Below are 12424 nucleotides of genomic sequence, written 5' to 3'. Positions count from 1 at the left end.
AACAGGTATTTTGAAAAGATTTTTAAATGGTATGTTGAAAGTATCTCAGCTATAATGTGAGGATATCTAGGCTCTGTATACAGAAACAAGAAAAAAAGAAATATACATCACTTTTTTTTTAATGTTTGTTTATTTTTGAGAGTGAGCACAAGCAGGGGAGGGGCAGAGAGCAGGTGAGACAGAGGATCCAAAGTGGGCTCTGTGCTGACAGCAGAGATGCGGGGCCTGAACTCACAAGCTGTGAGATATGACCTGAGCGGAAGTCAGCTGCTTAACCAAATGACCCACCCAGGTGCCCCAAACATACATCATTTTTTAAGCAAGAGTTTCAAACAAAAAAAAGATATGTAAAACAAAATCAAGCTGAAAAGTGGTAATAAATATATAATCCACTAATTCCACTACTGAGTATTTACTCAAAGAATACGAAAACACTAATTCAAAAAGATATATGCACCCTCTTATGTTTAATGCAGCATTATTTACAAGAGCCAAATTATAGAGATATCCCAAGTGTCCATCGGTAGATGAATGGATAAAGCAGATGTGTGTGTGTGTGTGGGGGGGGGGGGTGTATACATATACATACAATGGAATATTACTCAGCCAAAAAAAAAAAAAAATGAAATAAAATCTTGCCATTTACAGCAACATGGATAGATCCGGGGAGTATAATGCTAAGTGAAATAAGCCAGAGAAGGAGAAATACTGCATGATTTCACTCATGTACAATTTAAGAAACAAAACAAAGGAATAAAGAGACAAACCAAAAAACAGACTCTTAACTATAAAGAACAAACTGATGGTTACCAGAAGTGGGGTGGGTGGAGGAGATGGGTGAAATTGCTGATGGGGATTAAGAGTATACTTATCTTGATAAGCACTAAGTAATGCATAGAATTATTGAATCACTGTATTGTACACCTGAAACTAATGTAACACTACTACTATGTTAACTATACTGGAATTTTAAAAACCCAAAAAGGTGGTGATTAAGATAAGTATAGGAAATATATCAAACTTAATGATATAATTAATGATATTCACAAGTTTGGTTGGGGGTTCTTAAAATTCTCAGAATATATCACTCTTGAACATCAAGGGGGCTTAATATATACTACCCTGGATAGTCTCTTTGGATTGTTATCTAGAAAATGAGAGGGATAAAAGAAATGATTTCTACCTTTACTTTCAATTCTAGAAGCAAACTGTTTCCCTATATAGAGATCTAATCTTTCAAAGATGCTTTTTCCAAGGTCTGATCAGAGTATAAATGTTGCGTCAAACTAAACAATAACTCATATCATTACTCTCAATGTCTAGAAACATTCTGCCTACCCATAAAAACAGAAAAAGAACAAGAGCAAAAGAGGAAGAACAAAATCAGAAAAATCAGACACAGCAGCTACAGAGGGGTGAGTTCACACATACCAAGAAACTGAGGATTTCGATCAACCACTTCGCTCATCTCTCCAACCAATTCAATGCTGGTGTATCGCACAGCTGTATGTACAGTCTCTGGAAGACGGACAACTCCTTCTAGGACCTCAACAAGTGTTGGATTGTTCTCCCTGAGTACAAAAGGCAAGTATTCACAGTTACTGATTTCAGAGGTTAGGTTCTGGCCTGTTAACAGGCTGCAATGAGACGAATCATTGCTAAAGGGCTTTTTTCTAAACAACCATTTGGATAAAAGTGCTTAACAGCTGGTATGAAAGTTTACTTGAGTCCTCGAAAAAAGCGAAAAGACAGAAATGGAAGATACCATTGTTTAAAGAGAAGCATTCTGCTCCTTAATCTTCTAAATGACAGTAAAGTGTCTAAAGACACATCCTGCTATCAAATAAGGCTCTTTAAATTGGAGAAGCAGGCATTTACTGTGGATGAATGTCTTCTTTTAAAGAATCCATTTTATTTATTCCTCTATCTGCAGTTCCTAGAACAGTGCCTGGCACATAGTGGGCACTCAATAAATATTGCTGAATGGCTAAATTAATGAATGAATAATTCTCACAGACCACTTGCTATTGGTTATTCTCCGAAAGATTTCTTGTAAGTGGATACTGAAGACTTTAAGAACAGAGAAGTATGGATGAGCCAGCTCACTATCTAAAGGAACAAGAATACAAGCTGCAGGAAGAGGTAAAGGTGCCCTGATATGGAACATGAGGGAAATTAACCAAATACTCTCCACAGCTCCATGAATTTATTTTTTCCCTTTCCTTTTCTTTTTTCCACTCCCCAAGAATACTGGCTGAAATTCTTTACAGAGTGGAGGATGCCCTCAAAATGGTAGGATACGATCCAGAAATGAAAGATGTTTAAAATCCAAATAATGTCCTGGATTAAAGCAAAAGCACTCCCTGCTGATAAACTAAGTCTATTGAATCCTTTATTTACACTAAAAAACTGTAACCAGGCAGTTCACTTGAAAGGTGGTAAAACAATGTAAAATCTTCTCTCATTTATGCCTTATTGTTTCCTGGGGGCACTAAGCTAATTTTTGAGACTCTCTACCCATCCTTTTTCACATCAACACATATCAGTTAGAATATTAGTGATTTTAATATCAGACTATCACTGAAGGTTCCCAAAGATACCAAAACGAGTTTAAGAGCAAATAGTGGTATACAATTCAGGACCAGAACTTCTTGATAGAGAAAAACAAACCTACTCTATCTTCTTGAATATTTACTGGGTTAGAAACAATGTAAGATTTCATTGACTAAGCCCTGAAAAGCAGCTCATAAAGAAGCACTATACTTTTCATAAATACATGCCAACCAAGGCTTTGGATAGAGCTCAACTGCAGGTATCTGATCACAATACAAGAAAACTTGATAGATATCAGCCTCAATTTATAAACTCAGAGCACAGAGTAAATTCTGCTTTTAGGAATTCATGTTAAAATCATAAATAGAATTTCTATGCTTATCAATTAGGAATCAAATTCTAATTAACTTAAACATTTCCAGTGGCAATAGCAAAATAACTGCCCCTCAGATTTTGCTCCTCTTTTAAGGTGAAACAGTGTCTATGTCTTGCCTCTCTGAAACTCGCAAATGATTCTCTAAGGCAGACAAAAAGGAGAACAATATAATGAAATATTTGTAAGAATAACTTACTGAAGGTCGCAGAATCAGATGAGAGCCAATTAGTGTCTATTCAACTGCTTTTAATCAAGTACCAACAATTTAACAGCCTAACAAATTTTTGATTGTACCAACTTTCACAAGGGAGCCTCGTTTGGAAAGATAAATCAACATTCTCTTCCTAGCATCAAAAACAAAACAATTTTAACTCTAGGAAATGTGGTTAAAACATGGATATCAGCAATGCATGCTACTCTAGAATAGACTCTGGAAGTCAGAAGACTAGGCAGCATTATAGAAGAAGTTCTAAGAGAATTTCAATATATACCATATAAGAAAAAAATGGTAATTTTCCTTCCTTTGATATTTAGAGTTCCCAGCAAAAGACTTATTAGACACTCACGGATCAACACTCTTTGCTATAGCAGCCATGATAAAGAGAACCGCTTCTGTCACCTCCCAGGGTGGGTTGCCTTCTTTCAGAGTAGAATATAACTAGAGAAGAAGAGGTGGATTATGGATCCATTAAAAGGAAAACAGAATAGAATTCCAAAACAAACAAAACAAAAAAAATCCTGTTAGTTAAAATAAATCTAGCCCCTTGTTTCTAAATCTAATTATCTCTCAGAGCCAGGGGAGAATATTATTTTCTTTTTTCACATCTTCACTGACTATAAGTAAATGTTATTTTAATATCTAAAATAAACCCAGTTAGATCCCCAAGAGTATATCAAGGTTATCATCTGCGCCCACAAAATGAATATTATGGAAAAGCAAAACATAATACTTAAGTGTCTTTTCCTGATCCTGATCATAGCTGATAAATACATATATACACTTAAAACTGAAATACAATGTGAATTTTTTATGTATGTATTGATTTTACATTTCTATTGTTTTAAATACTTGTCTGCATCAAAACTGGCAGTACAGATCAAATTCCAAAAAAGCAGCTATTTAGAAGTATCTATCACAATCCTATATCCAAGCAAGGGGAAGAAAAAGGAGACCAAACAGAACACTCAGAGATGTTCTAGTCCAGAAATTTCCCAGGGCATATCCATCTGTGGAATGTGACTGGGTGTTATTCTAAATAGGATTCCTGTAGTCAAATAACAAACACTGCTAAGTAAGAAAATTAAAGAATTCTCTTGTTGTAGGATTTCACAAAGCCTTTCATAGACTGCTTCAGTCATTTCCTAAATTTAATTGAGGATAGTTTGGTGTTTTGTTTGTGGGGTGTTTTTGTTTTTACCAAAAAACATCATTTACGGCTGGTGCTCCACAGAAAATACCTTGGATAACACTGTTAATTTATGTAAATTTGTAAACTGAGGTCTGAAGAACAAGTAACTTGCTCAAAGCTACATTGCCAATGAGAGAAGAGTTGAAATCTGAACACAGGTCATCTGCCTGTGATCTGGTGATCTCATTGAATCTGCTTTCTAAGAATCTCCAACCCTTTGTAATTAGATCAATAAACACACTTTGCTTAATATAAAGAAAATAATTTTAATTTTATTAACACTTTCTAAATCAGATTATGCCCCAAATACACAAAATGGCTGGGTTACCAAAAATAATAAAATAAAATAAGGGTTAGTTCAGTATTGCTGACAAAGCATCAAAACTTGTATTTTAGAGCTTAGAGCATGATCCAGTAATATGAAAAACACCTGAAATTATGCTAATGTTAAGTGATGTGGAATGGTGATGACTGCAACCTCATGAGGGAAAATGTTACTGATTGTCAGGAAAAATCACAGGACTATGAATCTTCTACTCTAGTATAGTCACCTCTGGGATGAAACTGCACAGGAATCCAACCATCAGTGTGGACAAAGGAAATGCCAAATAACTAAAAGAGTTGCCAGGAGTTGGTACATAATTATTAAAGCAGAAAAACTTGCCTACTTTTCCTGGCTAGGTCCAAGTTCCCTATAAATACTTGGGGCTTTAAGGTTCATCTATGATTTTCCATTCCAACTGGACAAGTGGAACAGCTTTCATTAGCAAGAATAAAAACCGTAACTGAAACATCCATAGTCTGCAATTTGCTTGTAAGATACTAAATAAAGCTACTATATGCCAGGCAGTGTGCTAGGCACCTGCATATCTACTGTCCCATTCAGCCATTAAAACCGAAGAAAAAGGTGGAACATTTACAGAAGACACAGAAGTGAACACACCTAAAGTGATCAGTAAAACTGCTAAGCATCTCCAAATGGACTTACCTGAGCAAAACACTCCATAGACCCAATCAAGAAAATCAAGTCTTTCACCAGGTCTGACACCCTCATACGAAACTCTCCAAAATCATCAGTTTCCTCAGGAACTCCCTCCTGAAATTTCAAGTCAGATAACATTTATTTTAAATTCACTAAGGCTTTCACTGACCTCTAGAAAATTGAGAATAAAGAAAAAGCCATTCAGCAGTTCAGTACCAATGAACAAGAGATAAGTTGCCTAAATCAGAGGGTATTTTACTATACAGGGTGTCCTAAACTTTTAGGTATGTCAAGTCAATACAAGCTATCTTTTACCTTTACTATGAGAAACTGTTCTCCCTTTTTTGCTCCCCATTTCCAAGTCATACCTTGCTCTGTTGTTGGAAAAATTTGGAGTGGTCAGAGTGGGAAGTGATCTGGAAGAGGTGGTAATTTTAAGAGCTTTTAAGTTTATCTAGACAAGGTCCAGTTTTTTAGCACTGAAGAAGCCTCTGAAGCTTCATGGTTCAAAATTTACCAAAATCAGGGTGCCTGGGTGGCTCAGTCAGTTAAGTGTCTCACTTGATTTTGGCTCAGGTCATAATCCCAGGGTCATGGGATCAAGCCCCACAATGGGCTCCAGGCTGAGCATGGACTCTGCTCAAGATTCTTTCTTTCACCCTCTGCCCTTCTCCCCAGCTCGCGTATACTGTCTCTTTCAAATAATAATAATTAAAAAAAAAGATTCACAAAAATCATTATAACAACTAGATGCAAAACAGAATTAGACTTTAAGAAGAATTTTATGTAGGTAGACAGATACTATACTATAGATAGATACAGTATAGTAAAATATTAATGGTAGAATTTAGATAATAGGTATAGATATTCACTGTAAAATGTTCATCTTTGCCAAACATTTGAAATTTTTCATTAAAAAATAGATCATTTTTATTTCATGCTTCCAATTGTGAGATGGTTAAGGGCATGTATAAGAATCTTTATCCATGACTATCTGGAAAAAAAACCTTAGTACTATTGAGAATTGCTGGTCGAGTCCAACCTCCTTGCTTTAAGATAATGTAGTTGGAAGATAAGATTCCTCAATTAAAAAACTAAAGAATGGTGCCTGGGTGGCTCAGTAAGTTGGGCGTCCAACTTTGGCTCAGGTCATGATCTTGCAGTTCGTGAGTTCGAGCCCCTCGTCAGGTTCTGTGCTGACAGCTCAGAGCCTGGAGCCTGCTTTGGATTGTGTCTCCCTCTCTCTCTGCCCCACCCCGCTCGCATTCTGTCTCTTTTTCTCTGTCTCAGAAATAAACATTAAAAAAACAAAAAAAAAACAAAAAAAACAAAAAAACACTAAAGAAAGAAAGATTGAAAACCACCAGACTACATCATCATGAAGATTCTTGGAGATGGAAAATACCATGACTCAAACAACAATGTTAACACTAAAATAAAGAGAACAAAGGCAGTTACAGTTTTCATGTCAGATTTAATTGTAAGCAATGGAAAAAAACCTCTCCAAATCCTAGGTTAAGGGACAGGAATTAAACCAAGTAACCAACCAACCAAAAGGATGAAATAAATGCTGTAAGATTTGAATAAACTAAGCAAGAAGGGGGTAAAGAGTTTTCCAATGGACTATTTTATTACTATAAATTTATTACTATAAATTTATTACTAAAATTCTAGTATATATTCTTCTAGGCAAGTAGATTATTCCTATATTTTAAGTTATAAAATCAGTATAAAGAAAAATGTGTATTTTGTGGGGGGGGGGGGGGGGGGAATCATATATAACTCTCCACCTCCTCCAATACTTTACTTTTGTGTTAGTTTTAAACCAACCATTATACTATTTAATTATACTATTACACTATTAAACATTATACACTATACTATTATACTATTAAAAATACAGCATATAAAGTTTTACATTCTGATTTTTTTCATTTAGCAAACCAACTCCTACTACTTCAGAAGTCACTACATTCAACTGTTGCATAATTGTCCATCAAGTTGCTGCATCATAATTTACGTAACTCTTCTTAATACTGTTGTACATGAGTTCACCGTTTTTTTATTTTACAGATAATGCTTTGTACACAAAATAGCCATTTTTTTTTTTCTTTAAAATTATTTAAGGTAAATTCCCAGGAGAAGGATTCCTGGCTCAGCAGAATTGATTTCTTTCTATATAAGCTTTATATTCTTCATTATACTGGTATTGATTCCTTCAGTGTAAGCTACAGTGATAAAAAACCTGCGGATTCCTTTTTTCAGTTCATTTTCAAATTAGCAATGAAAAGTGTAGGAAACTAAGAGTTGAAGAAGTGGAGAAGGAAACTTACATGGTCTGGTTCTAGCTGGCAGTGTCGAGCCAAGGCATGGAGCAGCCTCTGAATGTAAGCTTTGAAGATTCCATGAATAACTTCATCATTAGTTTTGTACAAATGTTCCCCAAGTCGGTACCAAAAGTTAAAGGAAATTTCTACTACCTGTCAAATTAGAGAAAAAGAAAAGATTTATTTGAATCAGAAAAGGAATGGAATATGAAGACAATTTTATTACCAGAGCCTTATGGGAAAGAATATATACTTTAAAATATTATGAGTAGAAGTTAAGAAGGCACCTGTTTTCTCTAGCAGATTTATTATTATCCTCCCAAACTATCTTCCCATGTTAGGACCCAAACTCTATTTAGGATGACTGGCTATGCAGTCCCTATATTTAGCTGATAACTTCTCAACAGTAGATTCTGAATTTAGAGAAACAGATACAGAAATGGAAGTCTCTTTTAAAGTATTTTTTCTCAAATCTATAACCCTTTCATTTATTTATTTTTTTTTAAATAGGATTCACGCCTAGAGCAGAGCCCAATGTGGGGCTTGAACTCATGACCCTGAGATCAAGACCTGAGCTAAGATCAAGATTCGGACACTTAACTGACTGAGCCACCCAGGTGCCCCTAAAATCCTTTCGTTTTGAGATTAACACACCTTTTGCCAGACAAACCATCTGCAAATCCCTGATAATACCAACCTTATGTCATTTTTACTCCCCTAGTTTCTTAAGTGGGACAGAAAGGGAAGAGTCTGGGACTTTATCCACAGTTCATCTTCCTCAGGAACTATTTAAAAGAGTGATAACTATTACATAGTGCTGTACTTCCTCCCCAAAATGTTTTGCGTTTCATCCAAATCTAGATATCCTCATGAGATCAAGCCAAACAAATAAACATTATTTTTTATGTAATAAGAGACAAAGGGATGAGAATCACAGCACTCCTGTGCTTCTCCCTAAGAGGGGCCTTACCACCCTTTTCCCATCAAGGATCCAAAACAGATCTATTTAAAACAATATCCAATTTGGGAGTTCCTTCTCACTTCTTACACTATTAAGAGGAGGCAAAATTTCTTGAATAAACAAGATTTTTAAAAATCTAGCCAACTCTTTTAAGAGGCAGGGTATTGTAGAGATTTTGGAATATAGACTTTTAAATCTTTTCAATCCCTCCCCCCACCTTTTTAAAGTTTATTTATTTTGAGAGAGAGAAAGAGCACGCATGTGCACAAGTGGGAGAGGGGCAGAGAGAGGGAAGGAGTGAGAGGATCCCAAGTAGGCTCCATGCTGTCAGCGCAGAGGGGGCTTGATCTTATGAACTGTGAGATCATGACCTGAGATAAAACCAAGAGTTAACACTTAACCAGCTGAGCCACCCAGGCACTCCTCAGTCTCTTTCTCATTCCCACCCACAATTTGGAGAAAAACTTTGGATGTTAAAACTTATAGATGCAGAGTGAAGATTTTATATGAGCTGTAAAGCTCTAAAAAGAATAACTGGAAGTAGAGAAGGGACTCAGGAAAAAAGTACTACACTTTCTTTCTAATGGGTTCCCTAAGGTGCCCAGGGCAGTCAGCCCAGCTAACCAGGTAAGAAAACAGAAAAGAATTCAAAGCAGAAACCCAAATATAATTTAAAAAGAATAAGCTCCAATACAGAGGAAATTCCTATATCACATTTATCAAAAATAAGACTACAGTTTCCCACAAATAAAAAGCGGGACGAGTGGCAATGGAATATAGGTAATATGCAACATACAGCTTGGGAGAATAGTGGCTTTAGCATAATATAGACACTACCTCATATTGAGGATGTCCCGCACAAATGAGCAGCAGCTCCAGAGTTCGTAGGTCCCCGAGACCTTGTCCTGGAGTACAAACAATTTTTTCAAGAAAAGTTTCACACAGTTCAGTGAAAATACGGCAGTAATTCAGAACTCTGTAGATGAAAGAGTAATGAGAACACCACGTCAGAAATCTGTGTATTATACGTACAGACTCAGTTAATTAAATCAACAAAAGGATCCTTACCCTAAGGGACATGTGGTGATTATTTGCTATGTTGTATCCAAATCTCCCTAACAGCTACCTTTTTTTTATATTTTATACAGATAAGCAAATGACTCTTAAGTCAGTTCAAATTCTCAATTACTAAATCCTTATCAAATCATACTTGATACTCCAAAGTTCACCCCTAATTCTTGGAGCCTTATCCTTTGTGAGGATCCCTTCCATGATTACAATCTCTTTTTTTGCATCCAATTTACCACTCTAGGTTCAGTTGAGAATAGTAGACCATCTTTAGGATGTGGTGTCTTTATTTACAAATAAAGTCATAAAGAATCACGAAGGATGGAACCCAGGGCTACTGCCTGAAAGAATTACTCACTTGTCTAAATCTTCACGTGCCACAGCCATATGATATGCAGTCTCCAATGTCAGGACTCCTTGAAAAAGTTGCATGGCTAACGGCAAGTTAGTCTCCACATTCTCAATGGCATAGAGAGCTGAGCACACACAATCTGAAGCAGCTTCATGTAGGTTGGATGAAGTCTTATCTTGTTGCTGGGAGATAGCAGGAATGGGGAAGTATGAAGTATGATCACTGGGCCGTAATCCAAGTACTAGCAAAACAATTACAGCCTGTTTCTGAACATGTACTTTAAATGTATAGCCTAACAGTCATGGCCTTCAATCAGACAATATTCATCAATCTTCCCTGTCCTATTTCTATTTCCCTATAAGCCAAGCAAATCAGCCTTTTTGTACCTTAATCACAGTCACATGACTTCTAAAATTCCATGTTTTTTCTCCCCCATACCAGTTCCTTCAAACAGAATGCCATGTGTTCCCCACCCCCTGTTTTAGTCTGTGGAAATCTTTTCCATCTTTTTTTTTCTTCTGATATTCAAGTACTACCTAAAATAAAAGCATCCAACAAGTCTCAAACACCCATACCTAACACATTATCATACTATTTCAGAATATCAAGGTTCAACGGAGGTTCTTGTAACTTCTGGGGATGAGAGGAGAAGGTAACTTTGAAAGGAGCAAAGATCAGTTATTCAGCTTCTCATTGGCAATGATGCCTGCGAGTATACAAGAGAGAAAGGCCTGGGAAATCTTGAAGGGAAAAAATACTGAACCTAGAACTCTATATCTAGTTAAACCACCAACCAAGAACGAAAGCAAAATAAAAATGTTTCCCAGGAATGCAAAAATCCAAAGTTTATTTCCCACATATCCTTCTGAGGAAGGTATTTAAGGAGGTTCAAGAAACAACCCAATCCAGAAGCATAGTAGAGAGAAGTTCCAAGATGACAGCTGGAGAGCAGATCTAAAGAGCAACTGATACAAATTAGAGCAGATCAGAAGAAGGTTCAAAGAGCGAGACCTCTAGGGTTTCTATTCAGGAGAATACAGTTGAGAGGATGGATAAATTTAGTAAAGGCATATTAGTCTTCTGTGAATAATAAAATACAAGGACATTTAGAATCTCCAGAGCTGTACTAGCAAGGTCAGGAGAACACACAGATATATGTAAATCATTCATTAGATTATTCTTAGGTTAAGAGGTAGATTCATAAATATTTCTGATTATTACTACATTGTAAAAATTAAATGTTCAAATTTATTCTTTTGTAATGTTATACGAAGTATCATATTTGTAAAAGCTTTTTAAAAAAGAACTATGGGAGAAAAGGCTGTATTTATAATAAAGTTGTGGTTAAACTATAAAGCAAACTGAAATATGCCATGATTTTGAACCACAATGAATCTAAGAAGAATGAGAATATATTTGACCCTGACCCTAAAATCACTCTTCTTTTAAGTGGCAGAGAAGTCCTGACACCGGATCAGTAGAGAAGATGGTATCATGCTGGCACACTACTGAGCTCATTCCTTACCCCAGTCTTAATTCCCAGAAGTAACACTGTCTTGAGTTTGAAGTGGATTCTAGACTGTGCTCCTTTCATATGTAATCAATCATAATCATAAATTTTTCAGCCAACAGTGGGATTTTAATTTTATACTGACTACTCTTCACACAACTTGGTGACATGAGAACACAAATTACCATTACTAAGGTAGGGCATCAATAGACATGATAGCAAAATAATTATTAGCATCCTAACTTTCCTGAGTCTTAGCTCCTGATGCAAGAATGCAGCATAAATACACGGACAACAATGAAACACAAAAATGTCTCCTTGAATATGCCTTCCTTTTTTTCCTTTTCTTTTCACAGCAGTATCAATCCAGTATCATGCTACCATCTTCTAAATAGTAGTGCACCAGCACACAACCAGTATCCACAGAGCTTCCATACTAATGACTTCACGGAAGGTAACTATCCAGGAAAACGGGACAAAGTCACTCCCATCTCCAAAGACCTGTTCAATACGTCCTTGAGATATTGCTGTTCCTTGTGTTAAAAAGTAGTCTTATTCCACATGCTTGCTTAGTCCTATCTACCAAGACAAAGGAATGTATTAGGAGGCATTATCACTTTCAAAGTTTATGGAAGACATGCATAAATATATAAAAAGATACTACTGTTTATTCCATGAATCTCAAAAGCCCTAAATCTACCCTATGCTTAAGTGAACCCTGATGCTTAAGTGAACTATCTCAATTGCGAAGATAATATTCTCACCTATAACTGTCTGAGACCCAATGACCATTATTATATTTTTAAAACAGGTAAAAAGAGACCAATGGTTTTTTGTTACTTAGAGCTTAATATGTAAATCACGGATCCTATGTATAAGACCGCTT

At 36.0% G+C, this 12424-nt stretch overlaps 1 protein-coding gene across 3 annotated transcripts in view; it reads right to left on the bottom strand.

Annotated features, from left to right (window-relative positions):
* Positions 1-12424, bottom strand: part of TNPO3 (transportin 3) — a 77778-nt gene that overhangs the window by 28086 nt on the left and 37268 nt on the right. For all 3 annotated transcript variants that reach the window (XM_015071071.3, XM_015071073.3, XM_053218107.1), the window contains 6 exons: positions 10035-10210; positions 9446-9584; positions 7654-7800; positions 5327-5434; positions 3496-3587; positions 1432-1571 (listed from right to left, as the gene is read on the bottom strand). In XM_015071071.3, the coding sequence (XP_014926557.1) occupies positions 1432-1571; positions 3496-3587; positions 5327-5434; positions 7654-7800; positions 9446-9584; positions 10035-10210 (802 nt within the window). The remainder of the gene's footprint in view (positions 1-1431; positions 1572-3495; positions 3588-5326; positions 5435-7653; positions 7801-9445; positions 9585-10034; positions 10211-12424) is intronic.

Source organism: Acinonyx jubatus, chromosome A2, assembly GCF_027475565.1.
Source record: "Acinonyx jubatus isolate Ajub_Pintada_27869175 chromosome A2, VMU_Ajub_asm_v1.0, whole genome shotgun sequence".
NCBI classification, from domain to species: domain Eukaryota; kingdom Metazoa; phylum Chordata; class Mammalia; order Carnivora; family Felidae; genus Acinonyx; species Acinonyx jubatus.
This window is presented reverse-complemented; position numbering and strand designations above follow the sequence as displayed.